Source organism: Marmota monax, unplaced genomic scaffold, assembly GCF_021218885.2.
Source record: "Marmota monax isolate L192 unplaced genomic scaffold, Marmota_monax_Labrador192_F-V1.1 WCK01_AAM20220418_F8-fsc00018, whole genome shotgun sequence".
NCBI lineage: Eukaryota > Metazoa > Chordata > Mammalia > Rodentia > Sciuridae > Marmota > Marmota monax.
In genome coordinates, this window is record NW_026692201.1 from 7,661,050 (window position 1) to 7,687,643 (window position 26,594).

A 26,594-nucleotide genomic window follows, 5' to 3' on the forward strand; every position below is an offset into this window, starting at 1 on the left:
TAGCTTGGTTTTATTTTTAAATAAATTATTATTATTTTCAAGACCACACTCTAGGAGCTCTTTGTTGCAAACTTAGCAAGAAAAATTGCTAGAGGGCTAACTAGGAAATCTCAGCAGATTTCTTCTGCTTTTTGGACCAATTAGCCTTCATACCTCATGCTCTTATGGAGTTATAATTGTAGGTTAAAAAAAAAAAAGTAAGTGGAACAGCTGGGGAGAAGTCTATCCTGGCTCACTGATTTATTTTAAAAAGATCCCAACCTGACACATTCTATTCAGATGAAGTGCTCTGTCTCTTAGTAACCACCACTCAACATTCACAGGAATTTGACAGCAGGGGCTGGTGGGTACAGTTTCTGCTCTGTGCTAATACTCAGTAGCTGTTGAAGAATTCCAGTGCTCAACAGTTAAGCCTGTGTTTAACTCCTTGGCTGGGAATCCCAGAACATGAATGTTCTTATTCTCCATGATTTTTCATTTACATCTTTAGCTAAGGTGATGTTGCCCATAGTTGATTGTCTTTTTTCACTTGGGTCTACCTGTAGCAGTGGTTCTCAGCTAATATATGCCTGAAGACATTTTTGATGTCATGATTAGGGATAGGGATACTATTGGCATCTAGTGGATAGAGATCAGGATTGCTACTAACATCCTCAGCACACAGGAGAACCCCCCAACCCAAATGAAAAAATTATATAGACCAAAATGTCCATATTGTTACTGTTGAGCAACCCCCAGCTTCTAAGATCACAAATAAATGAATTGCCCACATTTTGATCTGGTTGGTCATTAGTCTATGAACCAGCCCTGTCAAGAAACAGTTCATTTATTTGATTCTCTGGACCTGGCATCTTTTTGTCCTTAGTTTTCAATAATAGAAGAAAATTTGTTGGATGGATTTTTATACTCTATTGTGATAGATTTAAATATTTGCCCGAGGCCTAGTAACTGAGTCATGGCTCCCAACTCATGATCAGACCCTGAAGAGATACTAAGTATTTATAAATTGATCGTACATGCTAATATCCAAATTACTTTTCTTAACTCTGGATAGATAAAGAGATTTCTACAATTCTAGAATTGTGAATGGGTCGTATTAATTCTGTGTCCACTACTGGGTAAACATTTCCTACGTGAAAAAAGTGGAGAATTTATGCATGTGGCCTACATGCAGGATTTTGTTTGGGGAAAAGTGGAAGGTAGGAAAGAAGCCAGTCACTATTTTGAGACCTACTTTCAAATGGGTCACTTGTTCATCTGGTCCTGCTTCTTGGACCAATTAGCCTTTATATTTCATGCTCTATGGAGTTATAATTGGTAGTTAAAAAAAAACAGTGGAACAGCTGGGGAGAAGTCTATCTCTGGTAAAGGACAGAGATGGGTGGTGATAATTAAAGGAGTCTGTCCATGTTAGATGACTTTTTTTATAAGAAGAATGTTTTCATTTACTTGTGTAATTAAAATTTAGTGCTTTTGTTGCCAAGGTCAGGTAGATGTCTTAGACACTCAATGACTCAGGTTATCTCAGCTATTAAATATTAAGTGTATGTGTATCCCATCATTGATTAAGTATCAGGATTGCCTGAAGCTTTGGGAAACACAGGGTAATAGGTATTTTAAAGTCTGCTTGGAGGTTGGTGTAGTGTTTGGAAGCATGTGCATAATGCTAACATTTATGCCACTGGGTCTTGTGACTTATTTAAAATGGCTACAGACTTTTGCTAAGGTGTCTCAAAGCACACCCAGACACACCATATGGTTTCATGCCATCTTCCTTTTGCACATGTTTTTCCTTTTACCTGATTTGCCTCCAACCACCTGCAACCTGATCCTCCTGGAAAACTCATTTTTATCTTACAAAACCTTACATCAGCCTTTTATACTCTCATACTCTATGATTATATTCCAGACCCTTCCTCTCACACTTGTATACATATAGCCTTCCACATTTGATTCCAAAGCTAACAATTATCTTCTCTGTACCACCTAGGATGCCTTTTGCACATTCTTTTTGTTGAAGCAAGTGTTACACTGTATTATAATGATCTGTTTGCACATACATCTCTATGTGAGCCTCTAAGTTCTTGGAAGGAGGGAACTCTGCCATTCTTCTTCCTATTCCCATTACTTTGCACATTAGGGATAATTATTAGGATTTAAAAACAGAATTTCTATTTTTTATTTTTCCAGGATTCGGTTTTGGGTTCTCTTTTTTAATTTACAAAATGTTATTGATTATCTGGGGAATCTCTGGTAATAAGAGAGATAGGAGTGGTAATAAAAAAGGGGAACTTTGCCTAGCCATGTTAGATTACATTTTTCACAATAAGAATGTTTTCATTTGCTTGTGTAATTGAAATTAAAATTATGTGTGTACATATATGCAACAATATCTATAAAGAAAGTGTTTTCTATGCTGAAGAATACAGATTTTTAATGTTGTGGTGAGACATTTAATGGTGACAGATATACATGTATTAGTTAAGATTTGGATTTGATAAGGTTACATCAGTTACTATAACAAACCCACCATACCTTAGAGAGTTAGTGTAATAAGAATTTCTCTAGCTTACTTAAAAATCCAATGCAGGTATTTGTGGTTAGGCAATGACTCAGGGACCAAAGCGTCTTACCTGGTGTGACTTTGCCATCTTCAGATTGTGATGTTTAAGGTTGCCATACTTCAAGCTGAGGATGGGGAAAAGTATGGAAGATTTTGTGTGGGAGATTTTTATGATCCATGCTTAGAATAGAACACAGTACTAGTATTCATTTTCCATTGTCTTAATCTCAGTCATTTGGCCCTAACCTGACAACACCTAATTTAAGGGAGGCTGGGAAGTGTAGATGATCTGCAGGCCCAGGAAGAAGGAAAAAGAGTGTGGTGACAAGCTAGCCATCCATGGAAACAAACAAACTAACAACCCTGTGTGTACCAAACAGAAAATGGACTATATTGAAGGAACTTTAAGGAGCTCACAGAATGAAACATCAATAAACTAGAGAACCAGGTAGAAACCTGGTGAGGTTTAGGGTGCAAGAAAGACTGATTATCTGCTCAGAGTACCATGGATTTTTAGCCTTTGTATCATTCTGCTTAAGATTCAGATTTATGATTGGAGTAAGACAGAGGAAGTAAAGGCCCAGCCAGTATAGCCTGAGGGGTTGCCCATCCCTGAGCTATTACAAGATGGCAGGGCTGATGGTCCAATGGCTTCCTATTTCACTCAAAATAAAATCCAAACCCTCCTAGAAGCCAAGGTGAACTGGCTCACAGCTACCATTCTGATCTCATCTCCATTTCTTTTCTTTTCTTTCTTTCTTTGTACTGGGGATTGAACTCAAAGGCACTCGGTTTCATTAAGTTGCTTTAGGCTGGCCTTGAACATGCGATTCTCCTGCCTCTTCCTCCTGATTCTGGGATTACAGGCATGCACCACTGCACCTAGCTTTCATCTCCTTTTACTTTCTCTCCCTTGTTCACTCCTATCTTTGTGTGGCCGGCACAGTCTCATCTCAGCACCTTGAATGTCAGTGTTTGTTCTGCTGTTCATAGTTATTTCCTCAGTTCCCTCAAGGCTCTGCTCAAAATTCTCTTTGGTTGAGGTCTTCTTTGATCATTCTATATATTATCGCCCCAACTCATAGCCATCACCCTTATCCCATTTGCACCATTTCATAGTACATACCTTCTTAAATTCTACAGTATTTAAACAGCATGAGAGCTGGGGCTTTATTTTGTTTGCTGCTCTACCTTTACTGCCTAAAACAGAGTCTGGTATGTAGTAGGTGTTAAAATTTGTTGAGTAAATCAAATAGTAAATTTATGGCTAAAAGGAAATAATATATATAAAAGTCTTTTGAAAGTCATTAAGTGATGTTCAATTTTAACGTATTTTTATTGCTTTGTTTCTGAAAACCAGAGACCTGATGAGTGTCAGAGCACTGGTATCCAGATTGCCTTATTCCTGGTTGCAGAAGGTTAACAGAGGCAGCTATAGAGCTAGCATGGCCTGAGGAAAGTGGATCTAAGGCATTTGTTTTAAGAATACAAAATTTGATCTTTTTTTGCATAATTTGATTCAAATAATCAACCTTATTTCTTCCAAATCACGGACAATTTTACAGTATATATAATATTTTTCACTGACCATGGATAATGCACATTTAAAATTAATCTGTGTTGTTTATAAAGCATCATGTCAATTTCCAACTTTCTAGAGTTCTTTGAGCTTGTACAAGTAAGTAAAGACATGGGTATATGCTTCTGAGGGAGACTAGTATGTGATCAGGGCATTGTTGAGTTCTGGCTGATGGATTTCTCTAGGTCTAATTGGTTAAAAAATCAGTTTGCAAGTATGTAGAATATTTATCATACCTGTTCTTGCTGTCAAGGGATATTCCTTAGTCCCTACCAGAGGCTGTACATGTGGCCATTCATTTATATTGGAATCTGGCAAGTAGAATTGCTATACAACACCCCTTTTCTCCTTCTCTAAGTTTTGAAACAAGAGACAGATAAATGAAAGAATGGTAGAGATAAAAATATCAGGCCTATTACTGATAAAGCCAATATCAGGGAATGTGGTTTAGGTATATAGAACAACAATGTGTTTTTTAATACCAAATCTCAGAAATAGACAGATTTATATACCCAGTGGCAGGAAGAACCCCAGGCCTTTCCTCATATAATTCACTGCACAAGGAACAGAGTACACTGAGAAAGGGTGAAGCAGGGAAGCTATACCAGGACTCTTATGCTAAAAATGTCTTTCTACGTGAAAGGAAACATCTGGAATGAGAAACTAGTGTCCCAACTAATTAATTTATTATTGTTGTTGTTTTGTGATATGGAGATTGAACTTAGGGCCTTGTGCATGCTAGGAAAGCATTCAATCACTAAGTTATATCCTAAGCCCACCAACTAATTATTTTAAGTAAATTTCTATTTTATATATTTTAAGATTTTACAGACAAAATTCTCCTTTTAAAAAAGCTCAAAAGATGTGACTCTTTGTATCACATAGTTTATTCTTATACTCTTGTATAGATGAAGCAGGAAACTGTTCACACACTGAGTGTTCTCAAGCTAAGCTGGGAGATCAGTGTTGTGTCTAGCAGTGCTCTTGTACAAATGAGGGCTTAGGCAAGCACCCAGTTCGCTTTGCTGTGGAGCTGCCTCTGGTAGCATCATTCAAGTATCCAAGACTTCAGAAGAATTAAGACAAAATTAATTTATATTTCTCTCACAAATCTATAGCTCAGACACAATTGGTTAATTTGAAGTGAATTTCTACGATCTCTTAGAAAATTTGCATTAAACAATAATCTTGCTGTAAAAAAAATCATGGCTAACAGTGCCTAGTACATAATTTGAGCTTAATAAATACTTGTTGAATGAATGAATCTTTACTTTCTGCTTCAATCTGAAGTCAGTTGGAAGTCAGGTGTAGTTGGCTGGGTGTGGTGGTGCACACCTGTAATCCCGTGACTTGGGAAGCTAAGGGAGGAGGATCACAAGATTGAGATCAGCCTCTGCAATTTAGGGAGATCCTGTCTCGAAATAAACAATAAAAAGGGCTGGGGATATGGCGCAGTGGTTAATTGCCCCTGGGTTCAACCCACAGTACCCCCCGCCCCCCAAATCAATGGTGGTTTTGTCATTTCACCTGAAACAGAAACTTCATGGGTTAAACACTAATGAATGGAAACTAGAAATGTAAAGAAAGAATGATACAACTAATTAGAACAAATTAAACACGCACGCACACACACACACACAAGAATGATACAAATGCTTTTTCAAATCTACTTTCATTAAACCTAACTGGCTAAATTAACCAAAGCTCTCTATTGGTCAGTGTCTAAAGAAAGCTGACTACTTCAGTTACCACATTAATCTCTAATAATTCCCATTATTTTGAGTTGTATTTTTATGAATGATCAGTTATGATTGTTTCTGAATGTTTTATACTGGTTGCACTTGGTATTGTTACAACATAATTTAATTAAATTTTACTTAAGCTGGTGAAATTTGAGCACAAAAGTGAAAGATATGTTGCTCCTTTAAAAACAAAGTGAATGTTTTGAAAAGATTCATAAGAGAAGAATCTATAGAAAAACTCATTAAATGACATTACACTGCTCACAGTAAGTTTAGAGCCTTATAGAGAAACTAGGCTGTATGTAAAAAGAAACCCAGAGTGGCAAATGCCTTAGGGAAGGATGACATTAAGAGTCCAGAAGTTGGGAGGAAAAAAATTACTTTGGCTTGCAGAATCAGTGAGTTCCATCTGGAGAATTTGATACATGAGCTGGTCTCTATAAAGAAAGAAATGATAAGGGGCTAGGGTTGTGGCTCAGCGGTAGATCGCTCGCCTCTCATGTGTGAGACCCGGGTTCAATCCTCAGCACCACATAAAAATAAATAAACAAAATAAAGATATTGTGTCCATGTTTAACTAAAAAAAAAGAAAGAAAGAAAGAAATGATAAGATGCAAAAAGATGATTCATTCCAAGAGGAGCGAAAGATATAAGTAGAGTCATGAAGGGTAAGGCTTGTGTTTGTCTGGGTCATAGACTTTGCCATAGATGGCAAATATAACTAGGTTTCAAATGAGAAAGGGCTCTAACTTCCAGGCTTCTGAGGTATCTGGTCAGTGTGAAAACAAGATATATATTCTTTTCATTCACAGTGAACCCGAATGGTCTGTAGTATGTTTAAAAAATGAGAACTTTCTATAATTTCTAATAATGCCGTATGATGATTTCTTCATTCATAATTTCATTAATTTTTTTCTTATTTCCTTAAGGGCTTATAAACTTTTTAATCTTAGCTATTTTATATTACTTTTGTTCAACAATGTATATGTTTTTTTTGGTCTGCAAAGGACATGTATATTAAATTAATTTTTGGTGAAATATTAATTATAGAATTATTGATTATGTTTTAAAGAACTCTGATTTTTTAAAACAGATCCACAGAAAACACTAACCATTTATATTATAAATATACAGTCTTGCTTGTACAAGGTTACAAACTTGTTTGGTGTTTTATGCTTTAAAATATATTCTTCCAAGTTTGTAATATAAGTAGGATTATATGTGACTTTCCCATTGTTATGTTATAAAAGTTAATATTTATTACAATTTAAAAGATTTAGTTGGGAAAAAATTGCCTCTTATTTTCTCTTGTTTGAAATACTTCCTGTCAGTATACTGTGATTGCTTGAGAGTAGAATAAAGTATGATGCAAATCTAATGTATTGTTCATAATTATATTGCTATGAAGAACTTTAATGTTACTTTAACTACTGATCAGAGAAAGGAACTACCAGTTCTGAGGATATAAATCTTGATCCCAATAGAAATGAGTATAATAGTTACAAATCTTTACTTTTGATAAAAATAGTTTAAGTATCCATTTAGCTTCTTTCAAAAGTGTAGTTTTTTTTTAAGGAATAAATGAGAGTACAATTCAAGACAAAGATATTGATGATGAAATAAGGGGATTTATTATTTTGACAGCTCCACTTTGATAGCTAGTCATTTCTCTCTTTAGAAATTTCAATTCAAATGTATATATTTCCTCTCTCTTGTTTTCTCACTTACAAAATGAGAAAAAAATTAAAATCACACAATTTAAAAAATTTTTAAGTAACTTCAGAAAGAGATAGAAGTTGTACCTAGGAAGAGTGATCAAGGCCTGAATGGTAAACATTGAGATTTTTGACATTATCATCATATTTCAGACCTGGTCCTTCTTTTTGGAATGACTGAGAGTAGAATAAAATATGATACAAACCTAATGTATTGTTCATAATTATATTGCTATGAAGAACTTTAATGTTATTTAACTGTGGATCAGAAAAAGGATTACATTTTCAGCACATTTAATGAAATTCATATTTTGAGAACTGATTTAGACAAATACTACTCACAAAAAATAAGTGTAGAAAGTAGAGTATCAGTTTAACAGTTGAAAATAAGAATACTACCAGCAAGTATACAAGAACACCATTCAAATATCATCACACTCCCTCCCTACCATGTAAATGGGGTCATGGACACACAGTGCAAATATAAATTAGTTTATTTAGGAAAACATTGACATGGAGTAGTAGAGCACACCTAATCCTGTAAGCTCTTATCCCACAAAGAGTGATACTTATTTGGGGCATAGCTGGACTACTATGGGAAGGGAAGGGCTTCTGTAGAAGAAAGATACTTATATAATGTCCAACTTATTTATAAGAATGAGAACATGGAAATAAAGGACAAGACAATTTTTTTTAAAGAGAGAGAGAGAGAGAGAGAGAGAGAGAGAGAGAGAGAATTTTTAAATATTTATTTTTCAGTTTTCGGTGGACACATCATCTTTATTTTATGCAGTGCTGAGGATCGAACTCAGCGCCCTGCGCATGCCAGGCGAGCATGTTACTGCTTGAGCCACATCCCCAGCCCGAAGACAATTTTGTCAGAGAATACTGGAAACAAATAAAACAATGGAAATTCTAGAATTGAAGACTATAATAACAAAATAATAACACACTTCATGGCTTTATTAAGCAGTTTTGATATAGTTGAATACAGATTTAGCATACTGGATGTTAGATTGGAAGAAACAACACAATAAATGCAAATAGAATATAGTGAGAAGTTTTAATTTATGAAAAATTGGAATCTCAGAGGAAAAGAGAGGCCACAGGACAGGATCAGTATTTGAATAAGGAGTATGAGAATGTCTCAGAAATGATGAAAGACATTAATCTACAGATTCAGAAATCATACACATTGGATAAGATTCTTAAGGAAGTGAGAGTAACTTCAGAAAACTAAAACAACAACCAAATCTTAAAAATAGTTGAGGGTTAGTAGGAGGAAAGTTTAGATTACTTCAGAAAAGCAACAGTTAGACTAAAAGTTAATTAATCAATAAAAACAATGGAAGACAGAAGTCAATGGAATATTTTTAAAGTGCTGAGAGAAAATAGCTAACAATCTAGAATTTTATGCCTTAAAATATTCTTTAAGATGAGCTATGGGGCTGGGACTGTGGCTCAGTGGTAGCGCACTTGCCTTACATGTGTGAGGTTCGATTCTCAGAATTAAGTATAAATAAATACAATAAAGATCTATCAACAACTAAGAAAAAAATATTTTAAAAAAGAATGAGCTATGAAGCTGGGCATGGTGGCACCTGCCTGTAATCCCAGTGGCTTGGGAGACTGAGACAGGAGGATTGCAAATTCAAAGGCAGCCTCAGCAAAAGCAAGGCACTAAACAACTCAGTGAGACTCTGTATCTAAGTAAAATACAAAATAGGGCTGGGGATGTGGCTCAGTGGTTAAGTGCCCCTGAGTTCAATCCCCAGTACCAAAAAAAAAAAAAAAAAGAAAGAAAAAAGAAAAAGAAAAAGGGCTGGGGATATAGTTCAGTGTTAAAATGCTCCTAGGTTCAATCCCCATAAAAAAAAAGAAGAATGAGGTATGAGAGACTTTTAATAGAAAGAGTACTAAGAATTCGTCACCAGGCCAGGTGCAGTGGTGCATGTCTGTAATCCCTGCAGCTGGGGAGTCTGAGGCAGGAGAATTGCAAGTTCAAAGCCAGCCTCAGCAAAAGTGAGGCACTTAGCAACTCACTAAATAAAATACTCACTATCTCTAAATAAAAATACAAAATAGGGCAGGGGATGTGGGTCAGTGGTTGAGTGTCCCTGAGTTCAGTCCTTGTTACCACCCCTCCCCCACTCCCCCACCCCGCCAAAAAAAAAAAAAAAATTGTCACCAGAAAATTCACTCCAGAGGACATACTAAAGAGAATGCTTCAGGGTGCAGGAACATGATTCCGGATAGAATCTTAAAGAAAAAGGAAGGAATGAGGCACAATAGAAAGGTTCATTATCAAGGTAAATCTAAATCAATATAGACACTTTAAAGTAATTACATTAGAGTAAAAGTAATTATATCTTATGAAAATGAAATACATTTAAAGACAAAATATATGATTACAAGGATGTATAAGTTAATATGAAAGTAATTCATGGTACTTATATTGTCTAGAAAGAGGTAAAAATACCAGTCCATGTTGGACATTAACAAATTAAGGATGCATGTTGTAATTTCTAAGATAATCACTAAATGAACAGAAAACAGAATGTAACTGACAAGCTAACAGAGGGGGAAATGAAATAAAGTAAAATATCTAATCAAAAATAGGACAAATAGGGCTGGGATTGTGCCTCAGCAGTGGAGTGCTTGCCTAGCATGGATGGGACCCGGGTTCGATCCTCAGCACCACATAAAAATAAAGGCATTGTGTTGTGTCCATCTACACCTAAAAAATAAATAAATAAATATTTAAAAAAATATTACAAATAAGGAGAGAAGAGGAACAAACTAGAGGAGTGCAAATAGAAAACAAATAACAAGGTAGCAAATTTAACTCCAATATGTTGGTAATTATGTTTAAAAGGACTAAATGCTCCATTTGAATTGTCAGAATAAATTTTTAGAATAATTATATGCTGTCCATAAGAGACACATTTAAAATGTAAGAACATAGAAAGAATAAGAGTAAAAATGAAGAAAAGATATACAATTTAAACCTTAGTCAAAATATAGCTGGTATATCTTTGTTAATAATCATATCAAAGCTTTATTAGTATCAATACTTTGATACTTTAGGTAAGAATCATTATTTACAGGTAAAAGGAACATTATGATTAAAATTAATTTTTTCAGAATGATATAGTTTTTCTAAATTCATTTATATCTGCTAGTGTAGCTTCAAAATATATAAATCAGATGTTAATAGAACTACAAGGAGAGACAAATTCATAATTGTAGTACAAAATGATAACACATTTCAGTATTAGAACAAGCAGACAAAAAATATCACTAAGGATAAAAAAGATTTGAATAACACAACTAAAAAGCCTGACTTTCTTGACACATATAATACATTGCTGAAAAAATGGAGGATTTAGCTCTTTTCATGAATACAAAAACTGTGTGTGTGTGTGTATTTACTGGAGATCAAACTCACACATGCTGGACAAGAACTTTAACACCGAGTTATATCCCTAGTCCCACAAACACATTTTTTTTAAAAAAATGACCATTTAGCCATAAAGCAAGTCTCAATAAAGTTAGAAGCAAATCTTACTACAAAATAAACTTTCTGATCACAGCACAATTAAACTAGAACGTAAACTGAATGCTGTGGCACTCACCTATAATTCTAGCTACTCCGGAGACTGAGGCAGAAGGTTCACAATTTCAAGACCAGTCTGAGCAACTTAGCGAGACCCTGTTTCAAAATAAAAAATAAGGGCTGGGGATGTGGCTCAAGCTGTAGCGCACTCGCCTGGCATGCCTGCGGCCGGGATTGGATCCTCAGCACCACATGCAAACAAAGATGTTGTGTCCGACGAAAACTAAAAAATAAATATTAAAATTCTCTCTCTCTCTTTAAAAAAAATTAAAAAAATAAAAAATAAAAGGGGTTGAGGATATAGGTTAGTGGTAAAGGGTTGGAAAATAACAAAAACAAAAACAAAACAACCTACAAAAAAAACAAACAAACAAATTAGAACACACTAACAAAATATAAAGTATCCTCATGAGTTTTGAAATTAAGAAATATATTTTTAAATAATCTATAGGCCAAATAAGAAATCACAAAGGAAATTTAAAAACTTTTGTCATTAATAATAAATGTTGTGTATCAAATTTTATGTGACACATCTAAAATTGTATTTAAAGAGAAGTGCATAGCCTTGACTTTACATGTTAGAAAAGGAGAAAGTTTGGAAAATAATGACATAATAATCTTTCACAGGAAAGTAGAGAGATAACTGCAAATTAAACTATTAGATAAATTATTAACTAGAAAACCTTACAATGAAGAAAACTCCAGGTCCAAAGAACTTCACCAATAAATTCTACCAAATACTTAAAGGAGAAATATATAATGCAATCCATAACAAACTGCTAGAGAATAGTAAAGGAAGGAATACTTTTCAACTCATTTTATGAAGCAATATAATCTTGATACAAAAATCTGTCAAGAACACTGTAAGAAAGGAGATTTCAGAACAGTAGATCAATATCATTCATGAACATAAGAGAAAAATTCCTAAACATAGCATTAGAACCAAATCAAGAACTACATAAAGAGTACAAAATATTACAGCTTGGTGAGTTCAGTTCAGGAGTTCAAGGTTGGTTTGACATCTGCTATCAATTGCAATAGTTCTACACATTAATAGGGTAAAGAAAAATAACATGATCATCTCCATAGTTGCACAAAACCTTTTTAATGCTTAGTTTTTAAAATCATGTCTTAGCAAGAACAAATAAAAGAAAACTTCCTCATTAAGATAAAGGTTATCTTCAAAAGGAGCTTTTGATGCTCATCTCTAGTATTAGTCTATTCTTTTCTTGATCTAACTCAGACCTGCTGAACCTTCTTAACCCCTGTGAAAGGGGGATGAGGAAAGAGTCATTAGATTTGTTTCACCTTACTCCCTGAGATAAATAAATCTACTTGGGAAACCAAGTGATAAATCAGAAGGTTGCATTGTGAGAATGCAATCAGAGGGGAATGGATGTAGCCAATATTCTTTATGAAAAGCTGTTGAAAACACTGTTGTTGCGGAGTAAGAAAGTCCCTGGAGCATTTCTGAATAGTGTAGGGACCATGCCTCTTCTGTTAACTTAGTTCATTATATCTTTAGATGGAGTATAATGTGAATTCTTGGGCTTTGGATTTACATATGCTAATATAGTAATTCTGATTTCTGTTGGCTGTCATTCAACTTTGTCTCTCAGTGAGCCAGACTGTTTATTCATATGTATATTTTGCATATCCTGTGACCTTTTCCTAGAATAACCTCCCCATCTTGATTCCACCTTCTCTTCTCATCCATTTGGCAGACTCTTCAAACTAACTTAAGCACCTCTCCTGTGTGAAGTTTTCCCTTCCTTATGTCCTTATTGTAGCTGGCTTGTTTTCTGTAATAATACTTATTATACTGTAATAATATTTTCTATAATAATACTTATATACTATTGAGATGTTTAGTTATATCTCATTAGATTTGAATTTCTTAAAAGAAGATCCTGTGTCTTCATATTTGTGTTTCTACTATCTATACTTAATAAAAAGTTTACTAAATGCAGAAATAATGACCAAATATAAACTCAAAAGACAATGCCAGTGACCTACTTCCTCCTACCATGCCTGACCTACCTATAGCTAACACCTAGTTAGTTCATTAGAATTATTACTCCAATAAAAGGATGAATCCACTGATCAGATTTCAGTTATAATAATCTAATCATTTCACTTCTGAACATTGCTACATTGGATAACATGTTTTCAATACATGAGCTTTTGGGGGACACTTCATATCCAAACTACAACAGTAGTGTGCTGCCTTCTTATGACCACCCTTTGGATACTCTGCTCAGTCTTCCTGAACTCATTCTAGCTAGTAATGAAAACGTCTCTGGTTGAATACACTGAATTTACAATCAATAATGAACTCTAAATTGAATTTATAATTGCTTTTATAATGCTACTACAGTTGCCGGCATTTTAAATGCTGACTTCTCTGGTGCTAGTCATAATTTTAATTTTTATTTTCATCCTATTTCTGTTAAGTGACAGGAAAATGGGGAGGGAGTAATACGAGTTGAAAATTCTCAGGAATAATATTAATTAGGTATGGAAAAGAACTTGAAAAAACAGTTCAAAATAAGATTCAGCCGAGAACCAAGATTAATTACTAATTAAGTTCAATAGTTTATTACCAAAACAAATAAGGGAGAGTAGAGTTGCCAGGAAAATGAAGAAACTAGTTCTTCCCACTATTTCTTAATCCTTTGCACCCATGACATGTGTAGAACACACTGACATTTACCCAACACTGGGGTGAATGGATGAGGCTGCCTGTTAGAGCAAGCTAGAGGCTGGGGGTATGGCTGTCCCAGGCTCCATCTGACTGTGCTGAGAGCTGAGAGCAAGATCTCAGCATACCCCAAACCCCTTTGCAGTAGACTGTGGGGGGACTCTGAAGTTAAACAAGGGAGTATATGATATACCTGCAATGGCTGGCAGTCCTGATCCTCAGCCAAACCTCACGTACAAGGAAGGTTCAGAGCATAAAATTGTAGCACTATTCCTGGGAGGAAAGAGAGCTTGGAGTTTTCATCTCCAACTTAATGTTCATGGAATAATGGCAAACACGACCAATTAATTGATCAGGAATGATAGCAGCAGAAGGTTTGAAACTAAGCCTTGAAGGGTAGATAGTATTTAGATGTGAAAAAGAAGTGGAGTGTGACATTGGAATCATATTCTAAATGGAAGAGCCACAGGGGTATCAGAAGGGAAATCCTGATGAGGGAAGGAGCTGAATTTAATTCAGCTGTTTTTGGAGTTTGAGGGATATTGAGTTATTCTGGCCTGGGATATGTTATTAAATTTAATATCCTGACTTTAATTTTTGAACTTTATTTTGTATACATTACTATTTTTGGTGTAGATAGCAACATTGATCTCTATATATTTTAATTTCACATTAATCCTTTACCCTTTAATGCTAAAGTATATTTACTTATTATTCTATTACTATAGTAATATATAATTATTGATATTTATTATTTACTCTAGGTTATCAGACCAGGATGAAAAGGGCAAGACCAAGCAAGAGTGTATCATATCTGACCCCTCCTTTTCCATGGTGACAGTTCAACGGGAAGATAGTGGAATAACTTGGGAGACCAATTCAAGTAGATCTTCCACTCCTTGGGCCTCGGAAGAAAGACAGACATCTGGTGTATGTAGCCTGGAAGGATCAACTGTGAATTCTCCTCCAGGAAATGTTTCCTTTATTGTGGATGAAGTTAAAAAGGTTCGGAAAAGAACTCATAAGTCAAAGCATGGGTCACCATCATTGCGTCGGAAAGGCAACAAAAAAAGAAATTCTTTAGAATCTCAAGATGTTCCAGCAAGTAAAAAGGACAATCCTTTAATTTCAGAAAGCCAGGCACTAAACACCGAGAAAGAAAAGCTATCTTCTGGCATTTATGATAAGACAAGAAAAAAGAAAACCACCTCAAATACACCTCCTATTACTGGGGCAATATACAAAGAACACAAGCCCTTAGTGTTAAGGCCAGTCTACATAGGAACAGTACAATATAAAATTAAGATGTTTAATTCGGTTAAAGAAGAATTAATTCCTCTACAATTTTATGGAACATTGCCAAAGGGTTATGTAATTAAAGAAATCCATTACCGCAAAGGGAAAGATGCATCTATTAGTCTAGAGCCAGATTTTGACAATCGTGATTCTAACATAGTTTCTAAAACAGGCAAATTAGTAACCCAAAGCATAGCTGAGGATAGAGTAAAAGAACTTGCTCCACCCTGGAGAAGTGCCCTCTCTAAAGGATCAAAGTCCCTGACTTCCTTGTTCAGTTATGAAGATCAAAAGAAAATTTACAGTGATTCCCTTCAAAATGCCACATCTGTAAGGGAGCACACAGATTCCTCTTATTCAAGTAATGATACAGCAGAGAGAGAAGTACAGTGCAGGCCTCTACAATCAGTGCCACAATGGCCAAGCGATGAAGCAAAGCCCCTAGTGGAGCCTTCCTCTCTTCCACTTGGTATATCTGCAAGTATGTTCCTGGAAACAGCAAAGGAAGAATTTGAGCCTGATTCACAAGAACCCATAGTTTCAGAGAACAATGCTTCAGTTTCACCAGTTTTAGTGGATGAGGTGAAAGAGGAAAACATGGATTCTACTGACCATTCCATTTCAGTGGAGACAGTGAAGGATTCTCTGGAGACAAGCTCACTAGGTCTGGCACCATCTATCCAGGAAGGTTTTGAGCCAAACAAGGAAGATCTAGACTTGACTTCACTAGAAAGGTCAGAACCAGTCTCTGAACGACTGACCCCTCCTCTTCCCAGCTTCCAAGAAGAAAAGGAAGACCATGTGCCTGAGCCATCCATGTCAACTCCAGAACCTGTAGTGCTACAAGAACCAGAGAAAGAAGAAATAGAAACTTCTCTGCCAATAGCAGCTATCCCTGAACCTGAAGATTCTGATTTAGCAGAAGAGATTATAGAACTTGACTACCCAGAAAGTCCAGTTGTTTCTGAGAAGTCCTTCCCACCACATTTGTCCCCTGAAGTGGAGCACAAAGAAGAGGAGCACAAAGAAGAGGAGCCCATTCTACCATTACTGGTAACAGCAGCACCTGAATATGTCACTTTGTCTGAGGAAGAAAGAGAAGAACATGAGTCTGTTTCCACTGATTCTGCTTTTGTGTCGGAGTATTCAATCCCACAGGATTTGAACCATGAACTAGAGAGGCAAGGAGATGAGCCAGTTTCTCCATCCAGTGTAAAAGCCATATCTGAACATGAAGTCTTGTCAGAAGAAGAGAATGAGGCATTTCAGCCTTATTCCCCAACTTTGGACTCTGTGTCAGAGAGTTCTCTCTCGCCATCCACAGCTGGGATGACTTATGAGTGCCAGGCCCCTCTGTTTTCAACAGTTACATCAGAACACACAGTCCTATCAGGAGATGAGGCCTCAGAAAGTAGACATCATACACCAGATTCCACATCTGCTTCTGAATATTCAGTTCCATCCCATGCAACACAAGAGTCACTGAAGGAAACAGTTGACCACAAGTCTCCATTAGAATCAAAAGGTATCTCTGAGCACACCATTTTACCAGAAGAGAAGAAAGACACTGGACCATATTCCCCAGATGTGTCCTGTGCATCTGAATGCTCTCTCCCATCCCACACAGCCGAGATGGCTTCTGAAGGCCAGGCCCCATCACTTTCAGTCTCTCCATCTGTGATCCTATCAGAAGAAGAGACAATAGAAATGCAGCGGTATTCACCCTCTTCCACATCTGCTTCTGAATTTTCAGTACCCCCATATGCAACACCAGAGCCCCAGGAGGAAGAAATTATCAACATATCTCCTCTAAATCTAAAAGGTGCTTCCTCACCCATGAATTTATCAGAAAGAGAGCAAGAAGACATTGGACCTTTTTCTCCAGATTCTGCATTTGCCTCAGAATTCTCATTTTCACCCTACACAACTCAGGAAGCAGAGAAAAGACAATTCGAGCGTGATTCTCCAATGTGTTTAACATCACCATCTGAACACACTATTTTGTCAGATGAAGACACTGAAGAAACTGAACTTTTTTCTCCAGATTCAGCATCACAAGTTTCAATCCCACCATATAGAATCCCAGAAACAGAGGCAAAAGACATTGAGCCAGATTCACTATTAACTGCAATGTCTGCTTCAGGTTACTCTTCCTTTTCTGAAGCAGATGAGGAAAAGATTGGATCAACAGCTGCTACACCTGTACCTGAGAATTTTGACTCATCACAGAAGCAAAAAGATGAACCTTGCTCTTTCACATCTGCATCTGAAGAATCGAGCCTGCCACCTTCAGCAAATAGAGCAGGCGAAGCAGAAATCAATCCAGATGATCAAACAATCTCAGCATCTGTATCTGAATATCTCATTATGGCACAGCAGTGGAAAACTCAAGCATCTGTGCAGCCCGAGCTGGAAGATTTGGTTCCACCATATTTAACCAGTGGATTGGAGAGGGGAGAAATTAAGACAAATTTGTCAGCAGCTACAGTTCCTGCTTCTCCACCTGCACAGTCATCCATGGCAAAGGAAGAAACAAAACCTGTTTTGCCAGCATCTCAGTGTTCGGTTTTACCTGACTCAGTCCATGAAATTAAGAAAGAACCGGAACCTCAAGCATCACTCACTCTAAAGACTGCAGATGAACAGATGGCTTTGTCAAAAGTCAGAAAGGAAAAAACTGTGCCTGATTCTCAAGAAGCTACAGCACATGTATCAGAGGATCAAAAATTGGAGCCTCAGCCTCCAAATGTTCCAGAGTCTGGGATGAAATATTCAGTTTTTCCTGACTTGGTAGATGAGCCAAAGAAGGATGTTAAACCCAATTTAGCTTCAACTGTGACTTCTGAACTAGAACGGAGAATGTTGTCAGAGAATGAGCCTGAAGCAGTAAAACCATCTTCACCTCTAAAAGAAACATCTATATCTGGATCGGAGGTTTTATCTGGAGTGAAAACGGAAGTGAAACATGATTCCAAAATAACAAGTACCACCAGAGAGCTTCATTCAGCCTCATCAGGAGTAGAAAAGGAAACTGAACAGGGTGCTCCCGCACCAGCATTTTCAGCTTGGTCAAAAGAAATGAAGAAAGAAACTGAACCCAACTCTTCAACAACCATCACACCTATAACTAAGCTTGATTCAAAGTTGACCAAATTGGTAAAAGAAGAAATCCTGACAGATTCATCTCTTGCCACCCCTGTAGAATATCCAGTCTTAACAAAATTAGGAGAAGGTGAATTAGGAAGTGGTTTGCCACCATGTGAAACGTCTGTAGATGAGCATTCAGTTCTTAAAGAAGAAAAGGTAGCAATTAAAAGTGCTTCCTCTCTCACAGAATCTTCTTTATCCAAAGGCCTGGCTTGGTCAGAAGCAGAGAAGGAAATTAAATTAGATACACCTCTAAGTGGATCCTCTATTGCAGAGCATTCTATTTTGTCAAAAGTTGAAACTCAGGAAGATAAACCTGGGTTGCCAATATCCAAAATGTCATCTTCTCAGCTTTCAGATGTATCTAAGGAAGCGAGGGTAGAAGACTTACAAGATCTCTCGTTGTCTACAGTCCTCGACTCTGAACATTTGGTTTCATCACAGAACAAAAACTCTGTGTCTGCCTTGGATGGGTCAAGACCAGAACCTGTGCTTTCGCTGCACCTAGGTGGTGAGATCAAGAAAGAAGCCAGACTTCCTTCACCACAAAATGTGTCACCTGTGCCCAAACATATAGTCCCCAAAGGCGAAAATGAGGAGACAAGTTCTCCCAAGTTTGAAAATATAGTGCCAGTAGATGTAGCCTCAACATTACTAACTCTCAAAGAGGATGAGAACAAACAGGCAAGGGAGACATCTTCTACAGCCCAGAGAGACTTCCTGCCAGGAAAACAAGATCTGGCTCCAGCAGAGCTCCTTTTGGAGACTGAGAAGAGAGACGAGCCACACCAATTATCAGAATTACCAGATGCCAGGTCAGAATTCACAGGTGGTTTAGGTAGGCAAAGTGAATCCACAGGAACAGAACCAGTAAAATCTCTTATAACTGAATCAGAAGATTCTGTTTTCTTAGAAAAGAGTCTAGTTGAGCTTAGAAGCAGAGGAGAAGGAACTGAAAACAGGGAGCTTCATGTGTCTGCTACAGAACCATCAAAGATTGCTTCTTTTGACTTCCTTGTAGAACAAAAGAAGCCTGAGAAAGCACTTCATTCAGATCAAGCTGTTAAATTGCCTGATGTGAGCAGCTCTTCTGCAGATAAACCAGATCTGGGTGTTAAACAGTCTTCATTTATGAAAGAGAATTTGCCTTTGGAACAATCAAAATCATTTATGACAGCTGAGCCTCCTAAAAAAACAAAAATGAAAGAGGCCCTAATTTCTCCAAAGGATGATAACTGGATGCTGGAAAAGCCAGAAAAGTTGGCCAGTCAACAAGAAGAAAGAATATTAGAATCTGTGCAGCTGAATTCCTCTGGCAGCAATGATCTTATGACAGAACAGCCCAAGCCTGCCCCATTGGATAAGGATCATACATATGAAATCGGGAAGCAGGTTCTGCCACATTCTATGGAAGAACCTCATGTGTCTTCACAAGAAGGAGTATCTACTCTAGATACTTCCAGTGGTAATAGAGAGACCTTATTGACTACACCTTACTCAACTGAAGAAATAAAGTTGGCCCAAGAACCCAAATCTCTAGTTCCGGCTGAAAATGTAGAGAAAAACATAGCAGAGGGGAGACAGTTCTATTCTTTCATGGGGAGGGAAAGTTTGATATTGGAGAAAGCAAGCATAGAATTTTCCAGGTCTTGCAAAGAAGATATTCAGGAAAAAATCAAATCACCTCCTGAAAGAACCCTCCAGAAACCAGTGCCTGCCCCATCTGTGGAACAGGTGAAGACAGAAACTATCCCCTTTCCTGTCAAAGCAGACCATTTCCCAGAAGAAGTCAGGGAACCTGCACCAGGCAGTGAAAAAGAAGCACGCAAGAGCCCACCTCCTTTACTTGGAGAGAAACCATTAGAAGAATCAAAAATAGTTCAGCCAAAGATTGTAGATAATGCTAGTGAGGAAATTAAAGGAACACCTGAAGTGAAAATACCTACTCAAAGAAAACCTGTCCCTTCAATCCCAGTGAGTAAAGAAACTGAACTCCCAGAGACATCCGAGGTGACACAAAAGCTTCCTGAGAAGCCAAAGGCAGTTGAACAAGGCCTTCCGGAAGCAAAGGAAAAGAAAGGCATTTCATCTTTCAAATCATGGATGTCTAGTTTATTTTTTGGATCAAGCACTCCAGATAATAAAGTTGCTGGAAAAGATTTAGAAACTCAGCCAAGTTCCTCTGTAGAAAAAGCAGTGACTGTTTTAGAACCTCAAGGTACAATTCCTGCTGATTTCAATGCAACTGAGAAACCAACTGATGATTCATTACCAGAGGTGACACTTAAAACTGCTGAAGAATCGAGAGGTACCTTAGTTAAATCTCGTGAAGGTCAAGACCTAAAAGAAAAATCCACATTTTTACCAAAGGTAGAAGTTTTACAACAGCCAAAACCCAACTCTGAGGTGTCTACTGAAGATTACAGGAAGAAAGAGGTTTCGGACTATTCAGAGGAAATGGACATAAACTTAAATACTTCTGCTGATGGTGAGGAACATTTTGGAATTCAAGCCTATTCCCCCATGTATGAGAAATCGGTTATGGCAGAAGCCAAAAATGTTCCTCTTCATGTTACTGAGACTAAAAAAGAACAGAAGCCAGAAATCTCGCCTCCATCTAAGTGGAATATTTCTGTCCTTAGGGGAGATCCAAGCAGTGATCAAAAAGAAAAGTCACTCTTTTCATTTGATGTAGTAGATAAGATGCCACAACAGCCAAGATCTGCTTCATCTGACTTCACAAGTCAAAATATCACAAAGGAATCAGAGAAGCCAGAGCCAATAATTGTGCCAGCAGAAGAATCAAAAGGCATTTTAATTGATCTTGGTGAGGACAGACTGAAGAAAGAAATGCCAAAACCTACTTCCTTGAAATGTTCTGAAGAGGAAATGAAACTCAGGTCTGTTAGCCGATTGGAAGAGAAAGATAACTTAGAAAGCAGATCACTTACCTTGGCAGAAAAGAAGGAGTTGGCAGAAAAGCAAGAAAGCGTGGCTCCCTTAGAGCTTATAGAAAATAAAGAAACATGGGAGGTACCAATGGTGCATAAATCTAGACCTATAAAATCAGAAGAATCAAAAGCTGCTGTTAGACTAGAGCACATCTATCCAAATGAAGACCACAAGGAAAGGTCCTCTGTTATTGTTGGTTCTGAGGAGGAGAAAGGAGAAGAAAAAGTAAAGCAGGCACAAGTATTACTAGAAGAAAAGAAGCAGCAGGAAATTCAGCCTTATTCTCTGAATGTGGCCAAGTCTATGCCTGAAGAAGCAGCTATCTCTTTAGGTAATTCCTTGGCTGAAACTCAACCGTTTTCATTCATCAAAGCAACATCTGCTATTGAAAAACCAGAAAGCATACTCTCAGAGGCTCACCCAGAAATCAGGGACAGAAAGACAGTAGAAACCCAACTATGTCCATTCGAAGACAGTGAAATTTTGGTGGAGAAAACCAAGAGTTTCCGCCCCGTGGATCTTCCTTATCAGGATGAAATGGATTTTCCTCCTCAGGAAGAAAACCTGGCATTAGAAAAGTCAAGCAGGGACATGACAGGTCACAAAGAGGAAAAGGGACAGTTCTCACTGTCAGAGCTACTTAAAGGTGGCTCAGTAGATACCACAGAAGAAAGTATGGAGCAAGGCTCTTCATCTAAAGACTCTGAAAGGACTTTAGAGAGTCCTTCTGAAGAAACAAGGAGCTTAGAAAAACCGCCATATTTGCTCTCATCTGTAAAAGCACAAACTCTTGTTTCAGAAGCTTCTCCAGAAATTAGCACAGTGAAGAAACAGGAAATTCCATGGTCAGAATTGACTCCAGAGAGGCCCACAGTTCACACTATTCAAACATCTAAAGATCACCCAGCCCAGGTGCCTAAACAATCTGTTCTTGTTTCAAGGGGTCACTTGGAGACTGTGGAGGATACTCCTGTAAATGTACCACTCTCTTCACCGAGAAGTAACTATGCTCAATTTATAATGAATGCAACAACAACCAATGCTGATCAAGTGGCCTCTACTAAAGAAATGTCCAATGAACCTGAAGACATATATGCAAAAGATGAAGAATTGACAGTAACTAGTAAGCCAGCTGGGCTTTCAGAAGATCAGAAGAGTGCCTTTAGTATCATTTCCGAAGGCTGTGAGATACTGAATATCCATGCCCCTGCATTTATTCCTTCAGTGGATCAGGAAGAAAGTGAACAAATGCAAGATAGGTTAGAATATTTGGAAGAGAAGCCCTCACTCAAAACCATATCCCTCCATGATGAGAGTGAGGCAGTTGCTCACCATGAAACATTAAGGAGCAGGTTAGAAGATTCTGATGGGAAAGTTACATCATTGAAAGAAAATGAACAAAAAGAAACTCATAAAACAAAAGAGGCAATATCCACAGATTCAGAAACTGGTGATTTAGCTTTTATTCAACCCAAAATTCCCAGTGAAGAGGATTATTTTGAAAAATACACTTTGATTGATTATAACATCTCCCCAGACCCAGAAAAACAGAAAGCTCCACAGAAACTAACTGTTGAACAGAAACTGTCAAAGGAACCTACAGGAGAATCTCTCTCTTTTCCAGGAAGTTCACAGGAAAGTGCCCCAGAATATGATTTGGTGAAATTAGATGAAAGTTTTTATGGCCCGGAAAAGGACCACAGCAAATTATCTCATCCAGAAATGCAAAAGTCTTCAGTTATCCAAAAACCAGCTGGTGGGAATGTTTCAAAGGACATAAATAGAGATGTGGACTCCAGGTCACCTGGGGTTCCTTTATTTGGTGAAGAGGAAGGAGTTTTGTCAAGAACCCAGATATTTCCTACCACTGCCAAAGCCGTTAATCCTGAGCTTCTGGAGGAACCACCTGCACTTGCATTTTTATATAAGGATCTTTACGAAGAGGCAGTTGGAGAGAAAAAGAAAGAAGGGGAGACAGCTTCTGAAGGTGACAGTGTGAAGTCTGAGGCATCATTTCCAAGCAGAAATTCTGACACTGATGATGGCACAGGAATATATTTTGAGAAGTACATACTCAAAGATGACATTCTCCATGACACATCTGTAACTCCAAAGGACCAAGGCCAAGGTCTGGAAGAAAAACCAGTTGGTAAGGATGATTCATACCAACTGAGAGCTTCAGAAGGGGAAATTGGGGGAAAGTCTGGAACTATTTTAGGGGAGAAGAGTCTGGAAGAAGATAGGAAGGCTGTTTATAGGGAAGAAGAAACAGTAGACCTTGTGGTAGCCCTTGATGATGTAGCGATGCAGAGCAAAGCTCCTGTCACTGAGGAAGTCAGAGTGGTTACCCAGAAGATAAGCTATGCAGTTCCATTTGAAGATACCCATCATGTTCTGGAGAGTGTAGATGAGCTGAGCAGTCAGGGTAATGAGGCAGGAAATGCAAGTGCAGGGGTCAGTCTGAATGTTCCAATACAAGTGTCCTTCCCAGAGGAAGAATGTGCATCTGGCACAACTTATGTTCAAGAAACACTACAGGAAGAACCTAAAGTACAGGTCCCACCTGAGCCATGTGAAGAGAGACCCCGTGGTAGTCCTGTGCAGGATGAGTATGACTTTGCTGAATCCCTCAGTTATGAAGTGGTTAGTCAAGATGTTTTATCAGAAGAACTGTATGCAGAATCCACACCTGGAGATGTGTTATCTCAAGGAAAGGAATCATTAGAACACATCGGGAAATGTGAATTTGTTAGTGAGGTGGAACAAAGTATGTCTGCTGAACAGAAAGAGTTGGGCAGAGAGGGAAGAGAACAAGAACAGTTATCATCAGATTTAGTAACTGAGAAGGCACAAAAGGAAGCAAAGAAGTCCCAGATTGACTCATATTGCTACACCTGCAAAAGCCCAATTTCTGCAATGGACAAGGTTTTTGGCACCCACAAAGACCATGAGGTTTCAACTCTAGATACAGCTATAAGTGCTGTTAAAGTAAGTCAATTTCAAAGCATACAAATGATAATATATATACATTCAGTTTGTTTTCACATTTTCTTAAAAAAATGACCAATAAACTGGGCACAGTGGGCATGCCTATAATCCCAGCTACTTGGGAGGCAGAGGCAGGAGGATCACAAGTTTGAGGGCATCCTGGGCAACCTTAGTGTCTTAGTGAGATGCAACCTTAGTGTCTTAGTGAGACGCTGTTTCAAAATAAAAAATAAAATAAAAGGTCTGGGGATGCAGTTCAGTGATAAGAGTGTCACTAGGTTCAGTTCCCAGTACTGCAAAACAAAATAAAACAAACACAATACAACATTTGATATACTCATCTTTATGCAGAATAGTTAAGACTGAAAGCAAACTAAGAATACTTTTGGGCTGAGGGTGTAGATCAGTGGTAGAGCACTTGTTTAGCATGTGCAAGGCCCTGGGTTCAATCCCAGCACTGCAGGAAAAAAAATACTTCTCCAAGAATTTAGATAAGATTGATTTTTCAGATATTTTATTTGGTATATACTATGTGCCAGGCATTTTTTCTAGGTTTTAGGGACACAAAGAAATAAAATAGGGTCAGGGTCACTGCTTTTGAGAGCTTGTCATCTTAGAGCAATTATCCTAATATCATTAAAAATGCCAAACAGTTTTAAACTTAAAAAATACACCTTTGAAGAACTAGATGGATGCATACTGTAATCACAGCTACCTGGGAGTTGGAAGCAGGAGAATTGCAAGTTCAAGGCCAGCCTGGGCAATTTAGAGACTCAGTCTCAAAATAAAAATTAAAAAGGGGGCTAGGCATGTAGCTCTGTGATAAAGAGCTTGCCTAGCAAATGTGTTCAATTCCCAATATCTCAAAAAAGATATTTATACATATGTATATACCTTTAAGCATAAAACACAACTTATTTTCTATCATCTATAATATCATCCTTTAAAAATATACATACATATATATTTCATGAGCAATTTTGTTGTAAGCTTTATATAAATACTCAAGACAGATTTTAAATTCTGATTTTCTCTGTATTTCCTGTTTGATTTGAAAATTTGTGCTGGAGATGTAAAACCTTTTCATTCTTTTGGCTGTCTGTAGCACTCTAATGTTCTAGGTAAAGTCAGCCATAACACATATCCTTATGTATGTGATTATAAATACTCCATTTCCCCCGAGATGCTGTTGGAAATCAGCTTTATGTTTCAAGGCTCCCATCTACTTTTCAGCAGCCTTCTAACTGGTCTCCCTGCTCTTGCCTCTTTAATCCATTCCCACCCAGCAGCCAGAATGACCTTAAAAGCAACAAATAACAACAAAAAGTAAGAACTCACTGTGTTAAATTTTTTTATATACAGAATGCCTTTTAATCCTCATAATAACTCTATCACTGTCATTAATTTGGGGGTAATAAAATGGGCTCTGAGAATCATGATGTTGGCCCAAGGCCATGGGGCAGAAAACCAGGATTGGTACCCAGGTTTGTCTGATGCCAGAGCTTATGCTCTTGACTGTGTATTCATATTGCTTGGCTCCGTTCCTTGCTAATGGAAGTGATTCTCAAAATGACCAGTTAGGTCACTATTTAAATAATTGTCAGACTCATTTTGATTAAGTAGGATAGCATTAGAATCTTGGCATTTTTTTCCCTACCAAATTAATCCTTTTCAACTTGTCTGAGATTGGTTCCATTTATCCTGGTTGATATATTGTTGAAACTTTGCCTGTTGAAATGTAGGGATAGGGAGTGGGGCAATTTCTTTTGTGGAATCTTAGACTTTGGATGCATTGGCCCCAGTAAAAGTGTGGCGACATTGGGTTTTGTTTGCTAACAGATACTGGACACCTTCAGCAGAAAGGTGACTAGATTTTCCAGCCTTCTTAGGTATGTTTTATTGATCTCTGAATTTTAGACACTAAAAAATAATTGTCTAAATATTATCAATTTAAAATTTTTTTCAAAAATATTGAGATTTGGTGTCTCTTGACTTAAACATATTATAAATACCATGATCTTTCTAAATAGTGTGAGCAGGAGAATGTGACAACCAGTTAATAAAAGCCAGGGAGGCTTTCTTCATTTCATTTAGCCATGAAGATTAAGAGTTGGTTGGCAACTTTTTAAAAATGAAAATCAACTGGGAAGAGTTGTAACTTGAGAATTTTTTAGCATCTTATGGGTTGCATTTTGAGTCTCTTCAGGGACTGAGGGCTCCTTTGACTGATGACCCAGGTCCTTGCTTTTCCTCCCCAGTCCTTCCCCATCATTGCGGCCTACATTTTGTCCATCA

At 37.4% G+C, this 26,594-nt stretch overlaps 1 protein-coding gene across 1 annotated transcript in view; it reads left to right on the top strand.

The window, feature by feature from the left end:
- Positions 1 to 26,594, top strand: part of Cmya5 (cardiomyopathy associated 5) — a 90,368-nt gene that overhangs the window by 19,380 nt on the left and 44,394 nt on the right. Inside the window, exon 2 of the mRNA XM_046427744.2 lies at positions 14,681 to 24,299. Within this exon, the coding sequence (XP_046283700.1) occupies positions 14,681 to 24,299 (9,619 nt within the window). The remainder of the gene's footprint in view (positions 1 to 14,680; positions 24,300 to 26,594) is intronic.